This window comes from Coturnix japonica, chromosome 2, assembly GCF_001577835.2.
Source record: "Coturnix japonica isolate 7356 chromosome 2, Coturnix japonica 2.1, whole genome shotgun sequence".
In the NCBI taxonomy this organism is placed as follows: Eukaryota; Metazoa; Chordata; class Aves; order Galliformes; family Phasianidae; genus Coturnix; species Coturnix japonica.
Genome location: NC_029517.1, coordinates 712904 through 736976, shown reverse-complemented (window position 1 = coordinate 736976; position 24073 = coordinate 712904). Strand labels below are relative to the sequence as shown.

Genomic DNA, 24073 nt, shown 5'->3' with positions numbered 1-24073 from the left:
CCAATGCATCTTGTTCTTCCTGGTGCCAGCAGGAAGCCCCAGGTAAGAGCCATACATCCACCAGCTACAAGGGAACGTGTTAAATAACAAGAGGATCAGCCCATCAAAATAAAGGCTCTGCAGCACCTCACAGGGAAACCACCCCAGCAAGTTCATTTCTAAGTGCAGAAGTGGGCAGCCCCATTTCTTTGTGTGATCAAACAGAGCATCATACAGGCAGAAGAATTTGTGACCTGTGCTCCCTCTCCCACTGTAATTTCTCCACTCAGACACAACATGCTGTGAAAGAAAGCTCAGCTGAGCTCTAAAATGAGTCCAAGGAAGAATTCAGTGCCTGAGCTTTGCAGCAAAATTAAACCAGACTATTTACTACTGAAGCACGAAGCAGCCTGGTGTGCAGGAGGAAATACTTCTGCCACAGTTGAGTTTATGGTCCCTTCCAACCACCTTAGAGGAAGGCTATTAAAGCCAGCACAGCTTGAGGAGCAGCTGGGGACCATTACCTGATTTGGTGTCTGCAGTCGCTTCACTTTCTTGTTCCTTTTCCGGATTCCTCTCATTTTCTCCTTCTTGTACTTTATCACCTTCCTCAGTTTCACTCTCTGCTTTGCTTTCAACCTAAAGGGGATGAAGGATTGTTTGGAGAATGAGAGCCATAAAAGGCATTGGCTGATGACTTGGTTTACAGCCTTCAAATTAATTCACTATCATAACGGAGGATTAGATTTTTAAGGCTGACTTCTGCTTAAGCCCATTTTGATGCTCGTAACAACAAATAAAGCCAGTAACTGCAGCTCCAGCTCCAGCAGCCCACACTGAGCACCCCCCCCCCCACTGCGATGTGACATCCTGCAGTACAGGTGAGCCGTGTTCTGCTCCCTGCTGTCCCCACGTGGATGTGGGAACACCTCACACCCTGCCCTGTGTTGTTATCAGCATGTGCAGCATTCAGAGAATCACAGGATGAATCATAGGATGGCCTGGGCTGCAAAGGCCCACAATGATCATGTAATTTCTACCCCAGGGCTGCCAACCAGCAGCCCAGGCTGCCCTTAGCCACATCCAGCCTGGCCTTCAATGCATTCATCTACCTACACGTGATCTCTGAATTGTGAGGAATTGTAACCACATGCTGAATTAGGCGTTTCTGCCCAGGAATTGGTGGGAGAGAGCAAAGTTGGCAAAAAGGAAGGGAAATAACTTAAATCTGGGTGCCTTAAGACAGCATCAGTCCAATCAGCAGCAGCTTCATGCTTAAGACTGGAAGTATCGCTTTCCCCTTGGAAAGGAGTTTCAGTGACCAGCTAGAGAGCCCTGCATTTAGCCCAGCCTCATTCCCACACCCAGGGAATGGAACAGCTCCCAGAGCTGCACCCAGAGCTGCAGAGATGTGCTGGGGTTGAACCAGCACTGCCCCGCTGTCATTGGGGAGCTCCAACGGTGGTTAATCATTATTCAGGTTGTCCGCTCAGCTCCACTTAAAGTTGGTTGCCAAGCACTGCAAGGAACCCAAACAACTCACCGGTTCCCAGGAAGGCCCTCATCCCTCTGCCCCTGATGGAGCCAAAAGCTGCATTCAGCTCTGGGAAAGGCAATTTGCCACGAGACAGACTTTTCCAGGGCAAGACTTCAAAGCAACTCCTGCCTTAGACCACGACAAGGGCTGAACAACAGCAAACCAACATCCTTCAGTAGCTGAAGCCTCCACTATTGATTTGATACCGACTGCTCTGCACTTCCTCCCGGTCCCAACCTCCTTTTCTCAGGATTAGGAAATAAGATGCTGCCAAAAGAAACGCTGCTATGACTGAAGACCAAACCACTCATTACAGGGCCTGCAAACTGCTGGGGAAGGCCGCCCTCAAAGGACCGACCTGCACAGTCCTACCCTTCTCATGGGGCATTTCAGAATGCAGTAGTTTGGGTTGGTGAGTGTCGAAGTGCCCCTTCATGGCCACACGCTGAGCTGAATTTACCTTCTCAGGCTGCTGCCCATCTGTCTCTGTTTCCATTTTTTCTTCTTCGGCTCCATCTGAGAACACAAACAAAGTATTCAGAACAGCCATCACATCCTTTCATTACACTCAGTTCAGAATTAACTCAATTTTCTGTTCCACGCTGCTGATGGTTTGTAAGGAAAGGCACACAGCACTGGAGTCCTGGAGGACACAAAGCTTCTTACATTAATCTTGGTTTAAGAACCAAATTTACTTGCAAATGTAAACGTAACAGGTTATCTTTTCAGCCCACCAAGCAGGACAAAACACGGCACTATCTGTGCTCTGCTCATACACCCAGTTTACCCACACAGGGAGAAACACTCAGCTCTACCAATGGTAGCGACAGAAAGAAGAGCTGAACGCCCGGCTCCGCGGTGCTGGAGTCGCACAGTAATTCCCATTGCTAAGTCACAGCATTATCCAACCTTTTCCCCAATACAGCCAATTTGGTTCTGTAGATGGTTGTCAGTTACACGATTAACCTCAATTATGGAGCTGCCAGACTTGTAATTCCTCCTCAGCACCGGATCCCCTGAGCTGCTTTTGATGCACGGCCCATCCAGCAGCACTCCCCGGGGCTGCAGGTCAGCTCAAGATTTCAATTCCATCCTGCAGATGCTGCAGATGCCACAATTCTGTGCCAAGGTTCTCCACAGCAGTGCCTCATTCCTGCTTACAGCAGCACTCGGTGCCTTGCAGACAACACAATGGAATCTGCTGCCATTCTGCACACCACGTAGGCAGAGCTACAGAACCATTCAGGTTGGAGAAGACCCCTGAGCATCTTTGTGGCCTCCTCTGGACCCTCTCCAACAGCTCCCTGTCTTTCCTGTATTGGGGGCCCCAGCTCTGGACGCAGCACTGCAGATGGGGCCTCAGAGGGCAGAGCAGAGAGGGACGATCCTTTCCCTGTCCCTGCTGGCCACCCCTCTGCTGATGGAGCCCAGGGTCCTATTTGCTGTGTGAGCTCTAAGCACACACTGCTGGCTCACGGTCAGTTTTTCACCCCCCAGAACCCCCAGGTCCTTCTCTTCATTCTCCCCATTGGGAACCTGAAGCAACTTTGCCATACCCCCAAAAATACCCAACCTTGGACAGAACTGCCATCAGGATGGACACATTCCAGCCCCTGACGATGTGCTTCCTGCTGCTGCCTGTCTGGGTTCTGGCTGATGAGACCAAGCTAATAGCCTCTTATTTACTGTCTGTGTGGCATCCAAATAGCTGCAGCACAGACATCTGAGGAGCTCTGCCAACACTGCCAGACCTGGGAGTTACAGAGTGCTTGCAGCCCAGCTTGCAGCTCATCCACCACTGGCACCTATTGAGGTAGGAGCAGCCCGACTGAATGTGAGCTAACGGGGCAAAAGGGAAACAGAGATCCATTGCTCCAGCAGCAGCATCACCACCATGGGCTGTGTGTAAGCACCCACTGAGAGAAGGGCTCTTACAGCAGTGGAGATGCTGTCCTTGGGACAGACCTCCTGGGCTAATTCCTACTGATGAACACAGGCCTTTCGGGATAAGAGATACCCAGTGTGCTGATGGAGAAGGACATGAGATAATGGGTGTTTCCATGCAGGAAGGGGACTGGGTAATGTGTCACCTCCCAATGCTTTGCACAGGAATTGTCCTAAAGGCCAAACAACCCCAACTGTTCCATAACAACAGACAGGAGGACAACTTCAGCACAGCCTCGTGCTCCTCGTCCAGGATCCCACAGCTGCCAGAACAGACACCCCAGTGCAATCCCATGTACAGAGGCGTTAAGGAGGGAGCTTGCTTAGCCCAGCACACACTGCTGTACTGACAGAGCCCTCATCACCATCTGAAGACACCAGCTGGTGGAGGGGGCTGCTCTCTGTAATCCCTCTTTTACTGCTAATTCCCCCATGCTCCACTGAAGCAAAACAAGAGGCACCGAATGCTTTCCTTCAGCAGCAATAGTTCTGTAGAGGTTTTTACTGGAGTCCCTTCAATGTATATAAGAAAATCATTAAACAAAGTGTAAGCAAAACATATTGAAATCTCTGGCTGAGATGATGCTTCCCCTCTTGGCTTATTTGGGGAGAAGATAAACCGACTAATCTGACCCATCTGCCACCAAGACTCAATTCATGGTGGAAAGGGACACACCTCAGAGCAAGTCCTATGGGACACCAGCTTTCTTGCTTGACCCAAAAGCCCAGATATGGTCTGTTTGATAGCACCAAATTCCCCCCTTCTGTTCCAACCTCCATCCTGGGGGTGAGGGATTCTGCGTTCTGCTTACAGCACACAGCAAAGTTCCCAGTCTGAGGGTAAGGAAAAGCAGTGGATGGTGATGCGTGATGCCCTGCTGCACCCAGGGACATCCATGTGGGTTGTGCTGTGTGGCTGCATGGCCAACCCCTACTCAGTCATTCACTGCTCAGTTCTACAGGAGCCGAGGTGAGTTTCACCACGTACTCATTTTTGACTTGCAGATCCTGGCAGCTATTGCTAGTGACTGCTGCCACAGGACATGTGCCAAGGCAAACACACTGCAAGAGTCAGACAGTTGGCCATATAGTCAGCCATAGAGTTGGCTACAGAATGGTTTGGTTGGAAGGGACCTTCCAGCCCACCCCTCTGCCATCTCAGAGCTGCCACCCACCAGTTCTGGCTGCTCAGGACCCCATCCAGCCTGGCACGCTCCTAACACAAAAGGGGAAGACTGGACTTCAATGAGAAAGACCCTGCAGTCCTTCATGCAGACACCCACGATGCTCTGACACCACTCAGAGGTTTTGCTATGTGAAACCTGCAGGGTGGGAGAACAGAAAGGAGAGCTGCTCCTTACCCCATAGCAGGAGCTGCACTGAGCCCTGGGGCTCCAGCTGTGGGGAGGGAAGCTGCCCCTTTCAGCAGGGTTTGCAATGCTTGGGAGTTAAAGCACAGCCTGGGGAACCCCTGAGAAATCATCCTGCTGAAATGGAGGCAAAACAGTTTCTCCTCCAAACCTGTGTTTGGCTTTTCTACTATACGTTACAAAACTGTCTGCAAAGTGTTCCATTTCACCATCACTTATGATGCTTACAGTTGCAGTGGAGCAGTAAATCAGAGCTCCGTTCCTCCACAGCATCCATACACCACCAGGGAAACAGTGGCAGGGAAATAGCTGCTAGATAAGGCCTGGATCCACACACAGCTGCCTCCACCACGGGCATTTCAGACTCCCCAGTGCCCAATTTGGCTCACGTATATGGAGGCAGCGCAGTCAATCAGCTATGGAAAGTTATTAGGAAGGCTCAGAGATGTGGGAGGATGGCTGAGCACAGGGGTGTGCTGCACACTGCTCTGCAGCTCCATCAGCCTGCAGAGCCGGCCTCCTTTGGTGATTCTCTGCTGTTCATTTTCATGACAACAGAAGCATCCCCCATCACAGATATAACCCACAGCCCTGGGAAGCCTCTCTTGACTGCTGTGCTTTACAGTACCCATCTGAAAGGACCCACTACTTAGAGATTCCAACATCGAGGACTTAACAGCCCGTGTTCCTGGATATCAGCAGTGCCTCCGGGAGCCGCTCCAGCGCTGCCTTCCCCTTTTGCACTCTGCAGTGCCAATAATTCACCAACACTAAGAGCCTTACTTCTAAAATACACCAACGGACGAGCTCTAATTACAGCACAGAAGCCATGGTGGGCATCTTCAGCTCTCCGTGTTGACACTGAGATGCAGCACTTTGGGTCTGGCCACCAAAGCACAGCTGCAGCCCAGCCCAGGGCACCCAACACAGCCCTAAAGCACGACCCACAGCTGAGCTGGAGGTGCTGATGGCAGTGACCCACTTCACCACTGCTGAGCAGCTCCCCCGGGGAGAGCCATCTGCTCTTGTCCTAATTTATGCCATTAGTCACAGCCCAACACAAATCGCATTAGCCGTAACAGGGCAGTATTACTTATACAACTCACTGCAGCTCATTCAGAAGTAATCGTGTTATGGGCAGCTGCTCTCCAGCTCCACACATTACATGACAAGCATCTCAGTAGTTCTGTCTGCAAACTGCGGGCATGTTCTCCTAAAGGAAGGGTTGCCAGACAAGCAACTCTACCAGTGATGTGGATATGGTCAACTGCCACAACTGTGCTGCAGGACAGAGAATGAAGGCTCAAGAAACTCGTGATAGAAGTCCTTAAGGTGAATTCTGCAGCAAAAGTTGCCCTCCATGCTCACCTTACTGCTGTACAATCATAGAACAGTTTGGGCTGGAAGGGACCCTTAAATCATATAGTCCCAACTCCCTGCTGTAGGCAGGGACACCTCCCAGCAGACCAAGTTGCTCACAGCTTCATCTGGCCTTGGGTGCTTCCAGGGAGGGGCATCACAGCCTCACTGGGCAACCTGTGCCAGTGTCTCACCACCCTCACCAGTTCTTTACTCATTTCCTTCTCATATCTGGTCTACATCTGCTCTCTTCCACTTTATAGCCATAAGGAGAACCAATGCAGAGCTGAGGTGTCTGAGAAACAACAGGTTCAGCTGGTCCAAAAAGAGCCAACAAAACTCAGCCTGATGTGTCTTAACCACAACGCTAGAAAGGCAGCACTGTCCAACTGCTCCAGTGCCCACAGGACTGGCATGAAATCTTCTGCTCTGCTACTTCTGCCCATTTAACTCTCATGCACATCCCAAGCAAGAAAACTTCCATTAGTCCACAGCAGGGAAACAAACTGCTAGAACTAAAGGTGGTGCTGAGTTCATTAACTCATCGTCAGGAGGCAATAATCATAGAATCACAGCACGGCCTGGGTTGCACAGGCCCACAGTGCTCATCTTATTCCAACCCCCTGCTGTGTGCACAGTCAGCAACCAGCAGCCCAGGCTGCCCAGAGCCACATCCAGCCTGGCCTTGAATGCCTGCAGGGATGGGGCATCCGCAGCCTCCTTGGGCAACCTGTTCCAGTGCGTCACCACCCTCTGGGGGAAAAACTTCCTCCTCAGATCCAACCCAAACCTCCCCTGTCTCAGTTTAACATCATTCCCCCTTTTTCCTATCACTGCCCACTCTCCTAAAGTCATATAACCTACATCCCATCAGCTGTAATCCTGCAGCAAGCACCAGAGGAACGACCCATCCTACACACTGCTCCCTACCAACACCCACCTCCTGCTGCAGGTGGGCCTACAGTCTGTCAGGAGGCAGATGAAGGGCCCAGCACAGCTGCGTGCATCTCCCTCTGCATTCAGATGCTCACCCATCTTTTCTGGCTCGTCCGGCCCCGTCCCAGCAATGCAGCTGCTCTCCAGCCCGTAGGTGGGATCCACCTTCCCCGAGGCACGTGCTGCTTCCTGCACTTTCTTCACGTGGGCTTCCACCAGCTCCAGGGGCACCTCCTCTCTGACACGGGAGAACTCCTCTGTGAACAATTAGCCACGATGTTACATTGTGGGTCATTAAGGGAAAATGAAAGGTCACCATCTCAGATCAGCACGCAGGTAAAGCCTGGCATCAAAATGAGTTCACAAAGATGTATTTGAGAGAGTATGTTCCTTCTTTTTGCGCTCAGTGCCTGATTTTGCCTCTCCAGTGTGGTACAAGAGACTCTTTCCAATGACATCCATTTGTTTTTATGTATGAAAATGAGGGCACAAAGCCTGAGCTCCTTTCTCATTGAGGTTCTCAGGGGGTCCAGCTGTGGCTGAGAGTTTCAACAGTGGGAAAATGGAGGTTGAGCATTGTGCATTTACACACAGGCAGCCAACAGCAACCAGAGCCACCACAAGCCCAGGGCAGTGCCTGCAAAGCACCACTGGGCAGTGAGCACAGAAGGGGAACTCTGTAAGTTATTCTGACCTGTCTATAAACCGAGTTCCGGGGCACCAAAATACATTGCTGGCTGTCAGACCTGAAACATCCCACCATACTAAGAACATCTAGGAACTCAGATGCAGAGAAAGGGTAAACAACCGCTGGGGTGAGCTCTTACCTAAGGCAGCCTTTGCTGCTGCCGATGCCACACGGGGGTCCACCACCGATGCCAGGAAAGCAACAGTGCTCATCACGGGGTTGCCAGACTGGCTGAAGGGCACAGGCTGGTAGGCCAGGGGGCCGAGGGACGCATCCGAGTTCTCCAGGTAGGGATCCTCAATGGGGAGCCGCAGGAAATGGAGGATACACTCATCCTGGGTGCGGCTGCCAACGTGCTCTGAGACCTTGTTCCAGTCGTCCTTGTACATCTCCAAGGCCTGTGAGAGATGGAGATCATCATGGAATGAACATTCACTGATCTGGGATAAAACACCACCACGGCACCTTGTGCGGTGCTGGTTATTTCGGTGATGGAACAGAAGATGGCATGCAACAACTGTTCAAACCCTAATTCTTCTCATAGCAAAGCTCCTCCAGAGAGCTCATCTCACTGGGACCTCAGTGAAACCCTACACAGACCACCAGACAGGTTTATGCTGTTACTGTATTGCAAGAAATGCCAGAGGATTTGGGATTTACTTCTGACATCCGCACAGGCTGCGTTTCCCCTCTTTACACAGAACCGAAGTTTGCCTCTCCTGCCAAGCCTCACCAAATGCTGTTTAATTCCCATAAGAGCTCCCCTTGAAGGCACTCATCTGTGCCTTAATGCACTGAGCTCTTTGGGGCAGAAACTGTATTTATTTCACAGATGTGTTCTGAATGTGATGGCAAAGTCCAACCCCTCCATTCAGCAGATGGTAGGAAAATGAAAGAGCATCAGACCAATACACCAGGAAAAAAGGAAAATCGCAGGATCACAGCATGGCCTGGGTTGCACAGGCCCACAGTGCTCATCCATTCCAACCCCCTGCTGTGTGCAGGGTCAGCAACCAGCAGCCCAGGCTGCCCAGAGCCACATCCAGCCTGGCCTTGAATGCCTGCAGGGATGGGGCATCCATCATCCATCAGCCTGTTCATTGGGTCTCACCTCTGTTTCCAGTTCAGTGTAACTGGCTTGGAAGCCTACTTGGTTTTTACTTACACTGAGCAGTACAGCAGAAATAAAGGGCAGCTGTTTGTGCATCTCCTCACAACAAACAGCTGGGTGTCCCAGCAGTAATTCAGGGCAAGGGAAGAGCCACATTGGAACTACTAAGTGTTACATCATGAGATCATGGAGGATCCCTGTGATAATCCTGGCAGCTGTGGGCTTCTCAGGCACACGTCTGCATGTAGGATGTAGTGCAGCAGACAGAGCCCTCCTGCTCCCCACCAACCTCCCCATGACATCTGAGCTTCCCTAAGCGAGCAGGAGCACAGACTGGTTAAGGTAAGAACAGCCCTCTGAGGTCACCACGTCTGGGTCAGCCCATCACCACCATGCCCAGCATAGCAGGCAACTCAGTGCCGAGGTGAGATGGGCCACCCCTGCCCAGGGAAGCTGTGCTCCAGCTGAGCTGAGCTGGGGGGAAAGAACAGCACAAGACCTTGCAGCCCACAGGGCAGATGAGAGGAGGGGCTTTAAAAGCCCAGCAGAAGAAGGATTTGGTTCAGACAAGCTCCTCTGGAACTGAGGATCCCAAGCTGCTCAGGATCTGCTCCCCCAGCCTCCTGCCTCCCTTGCTGCAGTGTTTAAAGCAATGTGACACTGCTCAATTCACTGGGTCAGACTCGTGGGGAAGCATTTACCCCACATTCAGCATCACACATTCCCTAAATCCATCCCACCACGTGTCATCACATCCCCACTGCAGCCACTCAGCACATCAGATCGAGTGCTGCGTCCTGCAGCCACGTGAAAGGTTTCTACTCATTCTCCTTCACTCCCTGGTAGATTTCTGTAGTCCTATTAGGAATAGCTGAGAGCTCTGGAACACCACGGAGGGGCAGAGCAGTGGGGCAGGCAGGGAAAGCCAACCCCTCCCATTGCTCAGCCAACAGGAGGAAGGATGGGCATTATTTGAGATGACTATTTTAGGTACCATTTGCTCTTTGGAACTGCACCACACAGATATTTGCCCAAAGCCGCCCCGAGGATTTAATTGGACCAAGCTGCCTCGTTACAGCTGCATTACTTACGCTTGAACTGATATTCTCTCTGTACTGATTAATTCATAGGTTAAATCCACAAAGAATGAGGAACATTAATAATTGAAACTCGCATTAAATACATTTGCAATCTCAAGGCTTTGTTTGTTTTCCTAAAAGAAAAATGAATATGCTGCCTGGATTACTTCATGAGGTGGCTGCTTGCTGTGTGTGAGGCACCAGCATTTCCTATCAGGAACAGGAGTAAAAGAAGGCAGCACATTGAGATTAGCCCTGCCAGAACAGCACATCCTCACTGTTCTCCCCCATAAGCAAAGTCCTTCCCCAGGCCGAATGGAGCAGTGTGCAGACTGACAGCCACACCTGGAATGAATTAACGTGCTGGATGCAAGGGCTACCAAATTAAAAGCTTCCTTTATTAAGAGGCAGAGCACAGGAAAACAATCTGCGTGTTAAATAATTCAACTTCCAGAGCGGCTGTTTGCAGCTCCCTGTAACATGTTATGGCTTATTGGAGAGCCTGGAAAGATCAAGAGAACTTCTCCATGTTCTTACATGCAGATAAACCATTCCTTGAAGGGCACAGTGTGCTGCTAACTGCTGCTCAATGCAAAGACCTCCCTGCATTGCAAGACCTGCTCTCGACTCTGTGCAAACATATCTAAGCATTTAATTCCTGGGCTGTAGCTACAATCAGATAGAAGTGAACCTTAAAGAACATAATGTCCCCTCAGTACAAGATGCTTCCACTCTATCTGTGTAGCAGCAGCGCTCTGGTAGAGATGACGGACAAAGAAAGAGATACAGCTTCAAGGGAGAGCCCCAGCCTTTTACCAGCTCCAAAGGCACAGCAGCAGCAGGCAGCCTCGTGCACACACAGCTCCACCACCCATCCCTCCAGCTACGTCTGCCGGGTCTCAGAACTGCAGCAAAAAGGATGTTGTTGCCATCTGCCCCGACTTCAAAAGAACCCACTAAACCTCCGTGTCCATTTTCCTTACTGTATAAAATCCTACATGGTTTTGTCTCCTGGCCTTACATTTTCCCCCAGGAACTTACTTCTAACAGCAGCAGCGTCTCCTGCTCCGTCCATTCTCTTCCAGCACTGGCACCTTTACTCTATAAAAGATGAGGAAAACACAATTGTATTCATGACTGGGATTCCTCCAGCCCAAGTGCCAGACATTGCACTTTGCTGACAGATCCTGAGTTCTATACTCAAGATTCTGCTGAAAGATTCTTGGTTCTGTACTGAATTATTTGACACCTGGCTGACTTCGAAGCATTCAATTAAAATATCAAATAAGGATAACACAAATTCAGTGTCTGTAGACTGACAGCACTGAGTAGTTTGGGACAGGCACGTGGTCCTCTCCTTCAAAACTGTTTACCCAACATGAATACAGCGAGGCATCTCAGTGTCCTCCAGTGAGAACTGAAGTGGGAATCTGAGAGTAACGAGTCATTTCACTGTCATCTGGAGGAGGACAACTGATAGAACCCACTTAATAGAAGCCACAGGGGAACAGAAATCCAAACGCACTTACCTTTGCTAAGGTCTTTTTTGAGTAAATATCTGTGCGCAGCCCAAAGTTCTGCAGGTCAGTGGGTTTCTCTTTGTTCTTCTCAGGAAAACTCAGCATCTGCTGAGCAGCTGGGATCTGTGAGCAAACATGAAAGGAAGGACGGAGTGTCAGGAGCTGAAAGGGATCCCCCAAGTTTACAGACAAAGGTTGAGCACAACACAGAACCAACAAAACAGCTCAACATGATGAGTTATGGAGATGTCTTTACACAGCATCAGTGCGGATCTGATTCAGGAGAGGAGGCTCCACGGAGACCTCACTGCAGCCTTCCAGTACTTGAAGGGAGTGTATAAACAGGAGGGGGAATGGCTTTTTGTGAGGGTGGGCAGCGATAAGACAAGGAGGAATGGTTTTAAACTGAGACAGGGGAGGTTTAGGTTGGATCTTAGGAGGAAGCTTTTCACCCAGAGGGTGGTGATGCACTGGAACAGGTTGCCCAAGGAGGCTGTGGATGCCCCATCCCTGCAGGCATTCAAGGCCAGGCTGGATGTGGCTCTGGGCAGCCTGGGCTGCTGGTTGCTGACCCTGCACACAGCAGGGGGTTGGAATGCGATGAGCACTGTGGGCCTTTTCAGCCCAGGCCAGTCTATGATATGATACGATATGACTCAACTGACCCATTCTGAACTCATGAACACCTTCCATGAGCAACATGTGCAGACTCTCCTGCACGACACTGACCAGAGCTGCCACCTCCCACCCCCAGGGCACTGCAGGGCTCACCTGTGGGGTACGGATGTGCAGAGGCATGAGGCCGGAGGGTGTATCGGCCAGCACGTTGAAGTGAGGGGTGGGAGGAGGGCCCATGGCCATGGGGCGGCTCTCCGGGTCCACCTGGTAGTTGATGAGACCCCACTGCTCCAGAAAAGCGTGCACTCTGAAACAACAGGACAAACCCACATCTTAAGAAACAAAGCAAGACTGCAAAGACAGCCAAGGAATGGTTGGTTTTGGATCAGATTGGCTCATCACCTCCTACAGACCTTCACTGATCACAAGAGCAATAAATATGGCATACTGTGTGGACTTGATTACCTCTCCAGCATGACACCTAGCATATAGCACGGGAACAGAACAACAGGAAATCTATTTAAAGATGAAGTAAAGCTCAGGCTGCATATGTGGAGCCATCTGCAGACATCATACCAATGTGAGGGCTGCACAACCCCTTTCTTCTCTCACCCACCTGTAGCTGTTCATATTGGATCTACCATCAGCAAGTTCTGAGATTTCAGGGCTCTGCTGCACCTCACAACTTAAATCTGGTGAAACACAGCAAACCAACCAAACTGAACTGCAGACCCAGGAACTCTGAAATGAACTCCACACGCTTAATAAAGAGCAGACACTAAAGGTTAAGACCCCAACTCTGTAGGTTCACCGAGCACCCAGAACTCCATAAATAAAGGACAGTATAACATACTCTGGTTACAAGAGGAGGCTGAACAGACTGCTAAAGTGACAGCACAATGGCTACTGGATGGATGGGCCAGGCTGGATGGGCTCTGAGCAACTTGAGCCAGCTGTAGTGCCCCTGTTCAGTGCAGGGGAACTGGACTAGATGACCTTAAATGGCCTCTTCAAACTCAATTGATTCCGCTACCCACACCTATCCTGCCTACCAGAGCATTTCCATTACCAAAGCCGCGCTATTTCCTTTTCTTCTAATGCAAGCACTGGCTGAAAGATGGATGTTCCCTCACCTCATGACAGCACACACATCTCCCGTCAGGTTCCTCCTGCAGGCGGTGCTGGTCAGGTACTCCTGCGGGTTCAGGCGATAGGTGTCGATCATGAAGTTGCGGTAAGCCAGGTATCTGGAAGACAGGTGGGACACAGCTCACATTGTATGCTGATGCCTAACGGAGTTTATCATGTCTTTTAGGATTCATCTTCTCCTAACAACCTTATTACTGATCCAGCACTCCCCATGCACAGAGCTGGGAAGGGCTGAAGCAGGAGCTGCCCCCATGCTTCAGAGCAGTCTGAGTGAGCAAGCTGTGGGGTTCAGCCCATTCCTGCCCCATAAACACTGCTGAGCCTTCTTCAATGTGTTTCTGCAATGTACTGATGCTTCCTCATACAAAGTGCTCACAGTAAGAACTACCATAACACCACTTGTTATCTCTGTTCCTTACACTGAACAAAAGCAAATATGCAAACAAACACAGGCAGGATCCTATGCAAACACCAACCTCCATATCTAATACTAGGCCAGGCTGTGCAGGGCCATCCATCCAAGCTGGCCTTGAACACCTCCAGGCATTGGGCCCTCTTCTGCAGAGGGATATTCAGGATATTCATATACTTCTGACCACTCCTGGAGAGATGTGGGGTGTCAGCTGCTTGGAGAGCTGCACCTCCCCGTGCTCCTGGCTGCAAAACAAGCTCAGTACTGACTAGTGAAGGTCACATCACCAAGTGGAGAAAGGAGCCTAAGCCAGAAATATCTCTAGCATTTATCCTGGAGTGAGCCTGTTTTCTACAGTGACACAACCCATTAGCTGCGACTTGTTATCAGCAAGAAAGATGAAGTCAACTTGTATTTAGCTAAAATCCCTTTTGAGACAGAATCGTGCCCCAGGGGCTGCTGTCAGAAGGATGAACCTGTGTGGGCTCTGCAAACACAGCTTTGTTTGGCCTCAGAACCAAGCTGCAGGCCAGGCATTTCCATTCGGAAGGAGGGTTATTTCATTAAAAGGAAAGCACAAAGCCAAGATCGCATGCGGCTCCTGCAACCCCCTAAATAACAATAAGATAATGCAGGGTCTGGGAGAAGGGGAGTCCCTAATCTGCTTTATTTATGAAGAGAGAACTAGCAGTGATGTTTTGTTGCCAACTGAGCAAGGAAGCATGAGATTCCACATGACGGCTGTATCAGTGCAAAGCCACATCTCTGCATCCAGCTGCTGCTCTGCAACCAGGTTGAGGGGAAAATGATTCTTCACATTTGTCTCAACAGACAAATCAGCAGCCCAATAAGAACGGGCAGTCAGCAGAACTCCTTGGGCAGTGGGGTCTCACAGTGAGTGCAGATCCTTTGTCCAAGTCAACAAGCACACAACGGAGTTCCAACCTGATTTCTTTGGTGAGGTCTCAGGTTGTGGGTTTACAGCTTTAAGAGACACCACACTGCTCAAGAGCCTGATGCTGACTGCCTGCCTCCAATCAGTCGCCTTCGGGGACTGCTCTGAATAACTGCTTGCTGTTGGAACAAAATAGGCAGGGAAGGCGAGCTGTGCTTCTTCACTAGGAGAGTGGTTAGGCCCTGGGACAGGCTGCCCAGGGAGGTTGTGGATGCCCCGTCCTTGGAGGTGTTCAAGACCAGGTTGGACAGGGCCCTGGGCAACCTGATGTAGTAAATGTGTATGTTTGGTGGCCCTGCCAGGCAGGGGGGTTGGAACTACATGATCCTTGAGGTCCCTTCCAACCCGGGTAATTCTGTGATTCTGTGCTGCTCCTAACGCTCAGAACGGCAATGCAGCAGATCACCAGGGCAGGCACTGGATGCAAAACCACTGGCTCACCTCCTTACCTCACCAAGCCAGAGTGGAGGAGAGTCATCCCATGCACAAACAGCATTCAGCTGGCACTGTGCTGTTCCCATTGTTCCATAACAGCTTCTGTAAAGCTGGTTAAACAGCCCTGCTTACACTTGGGATGAGGAATGTATAAGTCCTGTGCAGATCCCACAGGGAGATGAGACAGATCCAGTCTGATCTTAGATTTAACCAAGAGCTCCACCCAGATGTCAGAAGCACATTAGGAACTACAGTCACGAGAGGGATTGGAACAGCTACACAAACAAGTGTTTCCCTTTAGCAGTGCTCAGCTCCAGCTCTCTGACTCTAATCACACTACCCAGCATTCACACTCCAGCCCTCACCTGCTCTCAGAATCACCCATCGGCTGCTCAAGGAACCATGACATCAATACAGATAGTGTGGAAAATCCATTCCACGGTCTGACACTATATCTTACAGCTGATGCTGTGAGCAGGGCTCACACACAGCTCTCATGTCTCAAAAACAGTGTGTTATGGGAAAGGGAAGAGAATTATGGGGATCGTTAAGGCTCCACAGTACCGTATGTTTTTCCTCCAGAGGGTGGTGACGCACTGGAACAGGTTGCCCAAGGAGGCTGTGGATGCCCCATCCCTGCAGGCATTCAAGGCCAGGCTGGATGTGGCTCTGGGCAGCCTGGGCTGTACTTACACCTACTCAGGCTGTACTTACATTTCAGGAGTCTTGGACTTGTTTTTTCCATTGAAGAACTCCGGAAGGGCACGGCGCTCAATCACATGAATGCTGGAAGGAAAACAGACAGCTCAGATGGCAAATCCTAATTCAGTGCACAGGGATCTCCGCACACCTTCCAACAGCTGTTGAGTGCACACTGACTGCAAGGGCCTCTCTTGGAAACGCGAGCATTCCAGCAGGAGCCTTCAATTTGGTACAGCCATAGAAGATAGGATGGTTTATTTTCAGCAGAAATAAGGGCATTTGGCCATGAAGAGTCACCACAGCAGCTGCAGTTAACAAGAATGTTTGTGTACCCCGTGGTACATGTGACATGTGAGGGTCCCAACAGCAAAGTAAAATCACAAGGTGAGCACTCAGCCCATACGGACCTCAATTGTACCACCCTGGTTTATAATCTTAATAATAAAACCATGAGGGATGTGGGATTCAACCCCCAGCTCTGAAGGAGGAGAGCTTCGTAATGCCAAAGAGTCCCATTTTACAAGTGGTCAGAAATGGAGAAATGATTTCCATTAAATCCATAGGAGTAACTCCTAGAATGCCACACGCTTCACCCAAATTCACATTAACTGCAGTGGCCCTTTAGCAATAGCTCCTTCCAGAGGAAGCACACGTGATTATGATTATTGTTGTTATTAAAACAAATGCTCTCCCCTCACATCTGCTCAGTTCCCAGCCAAACATGCAGCTGTCCTTCAGTGCCAGCACATCCTGCTGCCCATCCAGCTCAAAGAGCGTCATTCACCAACAGCTCAGGTTCTACAGCATGAAAGTCATTCAGTTCTTGCACTGAAATCACCCAAAGCAGAACAGATTACACTGAAACTGAATTGAGCATCAAATCAATTGTATCTGTTTACTACAAATTTAATTCCAGCAATGAATGCCCTGAAACAGCAGCCTGTAATGCACTTCAGGACAAGTAGGGTAGAATTATTCTTCCGTTTGCTTCAAACCAGAAGCAGTGTTTGCAGTGTGGGAGGGCTGCAGCAGTCTGTGCATGCACTGACACGAGCCAAAAGTGCCCTTCTGGCACAACAGCAGCAGCCACAGCTGAGTTCTGCTGCTCTCCAGGACTGCAGGAACCTCTCCGGATGGGAGCAGAGCTGAGGGGCAGAAACACGTCAGCCTCACAGCTGTGCTGTTATTTCAGCCTCCAACCCGAGTCGGCTCCATCTGCAGGTCACTCCTGATTTGGAGAATCTCAAACCAAAGCCTTTTTCACATCACTCCCCTTCCTCCTCACAGAGATGCTCTGAGGTCCCCTTTCACAGGGTCAGCACAGCCACACATGAGCCAAGGAGCTCATTCTGTTTCTTTGGACCTTCTGTGTCAGTCCTGTAGCTGTGCTTCATGAGCTGAGGCAGCTCCCAGGAGCATCATTACAGCTCCTGCTGCTGCTATGAACACAAACACACCTGCAGGAAGCACCCATACAGTAACAGGAGAGGCACCCCAAAGGAACCAAAGCACGGAGACCACACAGACATACCCACGTTTACAGAGCTGCCTGTCCTGACCTACAGCAGGCCCCATAGCCACAAAGGGATGGACTGTCGCAATAGGGCACATCAAGATTCCCTGCTCAGAAAGCAACTAGAGCCCCTATAGGCTCACACTGTGTGTTCCTTGGCTTTTCTGCTTCCAGGAGCACCTCCAAGTGGGAGAGAGCAAAGGAACAAGGTGAAGGACGGCTCTGCTCATGAGGGTTTAGGTCAGCTCAAGCTATGAGTGCACACACAGACTAAGCAAGTCTTACTAAGTCTTGAACTTACTAAGCAAGTAAGTTCAAGGCCACACAGTTCAGTTCAGCCTCCAGCTATCTTTATGCTAACAGTACAGACCCCATCCTAAGTCACTGCTGCAAGAAGTTATCCACCACAAGCTCCAGCTGTAAGAACGGCTGTATCAAATCCCACAAACCTCAGCTCAGGAAGATTTACAGGTGGAAAAGATGAGCCCACACGTGTGAACCCAAACTGAAGCCAATTCTTTCAGCTCTCAGATCCCCAGATGCCATTCACTTCCTTACCAGTTGTAGTCAAACCAAGATGCGTAGCTGGGAATGATGATGTGGTTGGTTTGTTCTGTGACATTGTCTTCTCCTGGATCGATCGATCGACTCTGGTCACCTTTATTAGGATCTTCATCCTCCTGTGTCATGGAAGGAACACAGTGGTGAGGAGGCTGCAAGCAGTAAGACATGAGACAGCCCCTAACAAATGCTTTCAGTGGGGAGAGCCTCGGGGATGAGGGAAAGTGCATCCATAAAAGAATAAAGGAAGCACAAAGCTGCTCAGAGCTGTTGTCAGACCTCAAGAACACACTTGGCAATACTCTGTTAAGATGACTTGTACTTCTTGCCACTCTTCCCTCCCTCACTCCTCAAGAGAATGGATGGAAATCAGAGCCATTACTTCTCATTTTACTGGGTGACACTTGCAGGGTACAGACAGCTCTGCAGACACCAAATGGTGACACTGACATTTTTGCTTGGATAAGCTCACACTGGTCAGTCTTAAGGCTGGTCTTCCATAATTCTGCCTTGTGAAGAGATATCAAGCTCAAATTTCAAGAGCCAACCTCAAACCAACAAGTGCTTAGGAGAGAACATAAAAGCAGCATCTCCCACCCTAACACAGAATACTTGCTGCATGAGTTCCACATTTCTGGGTTACTCTACACCCTGGGATTAAGGAACTGCACCTAACAAAAAGGTATTTCCCATACTGAGGAGCGCAGTCGCTCTTTGTGAGCTGGTTTCCCCAGCATGAAGCACAGAACTTGCCTAATAGCTGTTTGCTCATCTGTGCATGTGTTTGTACCCAGGTGCTTACCAGCCTGAAACACATCGAAGGTCTGCGTTTAGCACTGAAATCTAAAGGAAAACACCCACAAGCTTTGAAAAACCCACATCTAGAAGATGTTCCTCTGCAAACACTTTACATCTGTTCCCACCAGTGACCAATGCGGTCCTAAATCTCACTTGAAAAACACTACAGGGTAAGTCTGCCACGATGAAGATTTGTTTCCACCAAGCTCAGGATGGAATCACTGCAGTTACCTTTCCTCCAGTCGCCACTGTCTCCTCATCCTGTTCATCTGAAAGGTAAAAGCACTTGGAATTAAACAAATAATGTGCACCTGACTACTCACACAGCCCTAACCACCCCTGCAACTGCTTCACTGGGAAGACTATTGCTTTTGTTTGGCGAGGGAGGCGAGGAGGAAAGCAAAGCAGAGCACGCATCATTAAGACAATCTCATCTTTATGCAGGCACTCAATGGTCCCAGACAAAGGAGCACATCAGAGCAGGGATAAAGAGGAAGGATAATTAGAATTTTTCCACTCTTTGGAATCCATAATTAATTACTGCCTGGCCCAGTGCCCCAGATGTAGCCTTGTATAATAGGACATGGGACACCAGTTTCTATCTCTTATACCAGAGTGCTAGCAAAGCTTAGGAAACCTGCAGTTCAGCTTAACTCCTAGTAAAAAAAAAAACACCCACCAAAGAAGAGCTGAGATGTCACTTCCCAAAAGAGCAAACACTGCCTACAAGGGATCAGCCTCAAAAGGAAGAGCACATTGCAAATGGAATATGTATGGAAACCGAATTAACTCAGACATTAGAGCCAGAGATCCCTTCCAAAACTGAGCGTTAAATACTCTCCTCCTGTTGCCCTGCAAACACGGCTTTACTGGAAGAAGGGTGTGTTGTCCCTGCGTGCTTTACCAAGGTCTGCCACTGTTCCTCCTTTCACAGGCGTGTTCTCACTGTCTTTCTTTGGGTTCACTGCAAAACAAAGATTGCAGCTCTAATGAGAAATCATCAGACAAAATACAATTATCAACGTCTAGCAAGCTTTGCTATCTTATCAATAAACTGTTCTGTTGGTCAGGTCTTTGCAGTTCAGAAGAGTTCATCTGGTCGGCATAGTCTGAACACAAGAGACCATTTATTTGGCTCCTGTCTGACTCCACGCTGGAACACAATGCTGCCTCTATGCAGGCACTGAGTGCTGTGCTCTTCCCACCTGCACAGCACGGAACAATTCCTCCCTGCAGTCCAAACTCAAACTGTGCTACACCCAAAATGCTGCGGTGCTGAGTTTCATTTCTGACCTCTCCTTACTTAACACCTATTGCATAAATGGACACTTCTGCTCGCACTGGGCATGTCAGCAGAGCTTCCACTAATTCCATATGGAAGGCTCGGGTCCCTGACACTGCAGTCCAGACATCTGACAACACGTGTATATTTCCTCTCTACAGCTGAAACAATTGCTTTACCATCCTTACAATACTGCCTTTTATTTGTAATTTACCATTTTTGGGAAGCACCACTTCTTCTATGTTAGGGACCGGTGTGGGATCCTCCATGTCCTTCGTAAGATCTTCTTGCTCATCTTCCTCCTTCTGCCCCCTCCTTTTCCCGTATATGGTTGCTTGTCTGAAAGAGATCATACACAAACCCTCCGACAGCTGCAACTGTCAGATGCATTCACCTTGATGTTCTCCTTCAGCAGACAGCAGATTAAAGGGCTGGCTTAAAACTCTTCAGGGAGAACAGCGCAGTAGGAGGCGGTGCTTGTGGAGTTAACAAAAACCAGGACCTGTGCATTACTACAATCATTTAGAAGGGCACCAGAGAGTCATTTTTGCAGCCTAACGATTCAGAACCGTCTCTTGGTTTCATATAAAGGATGGTCTTTTGCCATTGAATCTGGACTGCAGGACACTGCTGTCTCATCCTGACTGCAGCAGCACCTCCATGCCCATGAGATTTGGGGCAGCAGCGCTTTGCCTCTACTCCTCCTTTTCCAAGCTGCAATAAGGACATCTGCTGCACGGAACACAAGAGGCAACAGACCATTGCAAGGCCTGCTGCCTCATCTAAGGAACAAGCTGCCTTTATGGTCATTTCCACAACCAGATAAAGTCCCGCTGGGAACAAAGGTAGAATCACCCAGGCCCCAGCTTACAGAAGTTAAGCCAGACTTCACATCAGGGAAAAACCAGCAAGGATCAGTCCTTTATCTGACCATCTCATCTCAGACAGCAGACTTCCAGCACTGTCTGTCACTTCATGTTTTAAGAGCCCCACAGCACTGCTAAAGCAGCTCTGCATTTTTAACCACAGAACGGCCTGGGCTGCACAGGCCCACAATGCTCATCTCATCTCAACCCCCTGCTCTGTGCAGGGTTACCAACCAGCAGCCCAGACTGCCCAGAGCCACATCCAATTAAACACAGTGATCCCAGTGGCTCCCCTTCAGAACATACACGAGTAGCACTGCTTGAGCTGCCTTCAGCTACTTTAGAAGCACCTGAGAAAGTTTTCCTTAAGTTCTGCAGTCAGTGCAGCACCACGACCTGCTGCTGAGGAAGACAACATCAGGACCTGCACAGATTCTCCTCCACCCACAGGCAATGCACTTCCACACAGGAGCAAAGAAATGACCAGCACAAACCTGGCCTAGAGATAATGATTCTACCCTGACCCCAGGTGTGAAAAGCAACCTCAGACAGGGCTGCCCATAGGCACAGCTTCAAGAACATCAGCCCCAGCCTCCCTGAAGGAAACACTCACCCTTTCTTCCCTGATTTTTTTCTTGACTCCACAGGAGTGGGGGGTGGAGAAGGAGAATGCTTCCTCTTCCGTGTGCTGGCTGCTGCTTTCCTGTCCCTCCTCTCAGGACTGCGCACAGGCTGCAAGAGAAACGAAGGCGTCAGCTCATCCCCAGTACCACAGTTATTGAAATGCTGCAGGCTAGTCTTCCTTATTACACCTTACAACAAAGGAGCTGAAAGCAGCATTGCAGTGAAGGCCATCCTCAGCTCCAAACACACGTTTGTCAAGGTGAAATAATATAAGTTTTTTTATAACCATCCCCTGGATATTGCAGGAGCTGCCTACGTAACTGTGCGCCTCGAGCAGGACTCAGCAGCTAATACATGATACACTCAATGTACTCTACCTGTCAGGAAGGTTCTCCTGACCTCGAGGTTAAATGAACACTCTCAGAGCTCTATCAAACCTTCAGCATCAGGAAGAACATGAAATGAGGGTATGTGGAAATGAATGGATGCCGTCCAACGCACCCCTGCTTTCATTTAAAGAAAGTACAAAGCGAGTCACTTCTATTGTCACCTTTGGGAAGGGACATAGGAATAATAAAAGGGAACAACAGTTTTGGATAAATGGCACATCAGGGGGAATCCAAACTAAGCTGTACTACCACAGGTGCCTGAATGCATCCAGCTTGATTGAATTGCAGTGGCTTTTGCAGAGAGAGGGAATATTAACACACCACCAGGTCACACAGGGAGCTGAGAGCCACCTACCTCTTCATTCTTCATGGAGATTCTCTGCCGAAAACTCACAGATTTCCTGTTCTCATCCACCTCATAATCCTCTTCATTCATCCATTCGTTGAATATATCTGTGTCCAAAATCCACTTGGCATGAACCTAAAGAACAGAAATGAGGGACGCCAGGCTGAGTGGTGCGGTTGATACAGCAGAATGAAGGGATGCCATGCAGAGGGACCTTAACAAACTCCAAAGGTGGGCCCATGTGAACCTAACGAGGATCGACACAGCAAAGTGCAAGGTGTTATGCATGGGTCTGAGGAGTCACAGACACAGACTGCGAGAAGAGCTCCTTGAGAGCAGCCCAGCTGAGAAGGACCTGGGGGTCCTGAGGGTGAAAAACTGACCACGAGCCAGCAGTGTGTGCTTGTAGCTTGGAAAGTAAATGGGATCCTGGGCTCCATCAGCAGAGGGGTGGCCAGCAGGGACAGGGAAAGGATCGTCCCTCTCTGCTCTGCTCTCGGGAGGCCCCATCTGCAGTGCTGCGTCCAGAGCTGGGGCCCCCAATACAGGAAAGACAGGGAGCTGTTGGAGAGGGTCCAGAGGAGGCCACAAAGATGCTCAGAGGCTGCAGCACCTCCACGACAAAGACAGGCTGAGGGAGCTGGGCTTGTTCAGCATGGAGAAGAGAAGGGAAGGCTGCGGGGTGAGCTCAGTGCAGCCTGCCAGTATTTAAAGGGAGGTTATGAGAAGGAGGGAAACCAACTTTTTGCAAGCATAAATAGTGACAAGACAATGGGGAATGGTTTTAAACCAGAGAAGATTTAGATTAGTCGTCAGGGAGAAGTTTTTCCACAGACAGAGTGGGGAGGTGCTGGAACAGCTGCCCAGAGGGGCTGTGGATGCCCCATCCATCCATGGAGGTGTTGAAGGCCAGGCTGGATGGGGCCCTGGACAGTCTAATCCAATACTTGATGCAGTGCTTGCAGCCCTGCCTGCAGCAGGGGGTTGGACCTTGGTGATTCTTGATGTCCCTTCCAACCCAAGGCAGCCTTTCATTCTATGATGGTTCTAGGAACATACTGACATGGTGCTTTTTGCAAGTAGTCTCTTGTCAACAGACCTTGCTATTAGGATCTGAAGTTACACATCTCACAGGACTTTTATACATATGAAGTGACAGTTCCATGAGGCCATGCTATACAGGCTGGACGTGCTGTAAGCCTGCTGAATGCCATGTCTGCTCCTCTGTCATTTTAAGTCATCTCAAGTGTGAGGTCAGCTCTCACAGCTGGGGCAATGGCTCTGCATTAAAAGCACACTTCAGACACCGAAATTCCTCCCAGAATCCAGCAAGTATGACACAGATTGATTTATACACAAAAAGCTTAAGTCCCATTTACTTACAAGCAGCAGTTTGGAATAGGGAGTGTCTGAACAGGCATCACATGGAGTTATTTTCTGACCTGAGCTGCCCTTTCCTAACTCTGCTATTCACATTAACAGCACAGATACAGAACAACACTGCATGTGATGCATAAAAGAGTAAGTCCAATAATAGGACGCTAAGTAGTATTTACTGCTGTTTGTGACTGCTTTGTATTGTCCTCTTGCAGTGAAGCAAATCAAAATGACTTCTTCCATCCCTGCGATGTCAGCTACGAGCAGAGCTGCCCATTAAGCAAACACTGCTGCAGAGCAATGTGAGCTGTGGCCCTCAGGGGCTCTTGAAGCAGCTGCTGTCATCTCAGAGGTTCCCATTCGGGCTCTCACTCCCAGGACAGCTGCGTGCCCACAGCTGTGCTGCCTGCAGCAGTACCAGGGCTCGTGGCACACTCGGTCACAGCAAGAACCAACAGGAGTAAGAGGCAGCATTGCCAGCAGTGCTGAGCCAAGGGAAACCAGCAGGGTGGGATGAGGGCAC

General features: G+C 49.8%; 1 protein-coding gene across 2 annotated transcripts in view; it reads right to left on the bottom strand.

The window, feature by feature from the left end:
• SMARCC1 (SWI/SNF related, matrix associated, actin dependent regulator of chromatin subfamily c member 1) overlaps positions 1-24073 on the bottom strand; it is a 47282-nt gene that overhangs the window by 10137 nt on the left and 13072 nt on the right. The window contains exons 9-23 of one of the 2 annotated variants that reach the window (XM_015852714.1): positions 22183-22308; positions 21428-21546; positions 20163-20287; positions 19571-19630; positions 18898-18935; positions 17866-17987; positions 15807-15878; positions 13275-13388; positions 12295-12448; positions 11533-11646; positions 11045-11104; positions 7953-8211; positions 7221-7382; positions 1875-2032; positions 504-618 (exon numbers count right to left, since the gene is read on the bottom strand). In XM_015852714.1, coding sequence (XP_015708200.1) covers positions 504-618; positions 1875-2032; positions 7221-7382; positions 7953-8211; positions 11045-11104; positions 11533-11646; positions 12295-12448; positions 13275-13388; positions 15807-15878; positions 17866-17987; positions 18898-18935; positions 19571-19630; positions 20163-20287; positions 21428-21546; positions 22183-22308 — 1798 coding nt within the window. The remainder of the gene's footprint in view (positions 1-503; positions 619-1874; positions 2033-7220; positions 7383-7952; positions 8212-11044; positions 11105-11532; positions 11647-12294; positions 12449-13274; positions 13389-15806; positions 15879-17865; positions 17988-18897; positions 18936-19570; positions 19631-20162; positions 20288-21427; positions 21547-22182; positions 22309-24073) is intronic. The other variant, XM_015852715.1, reaches the window with a different exon arrangement.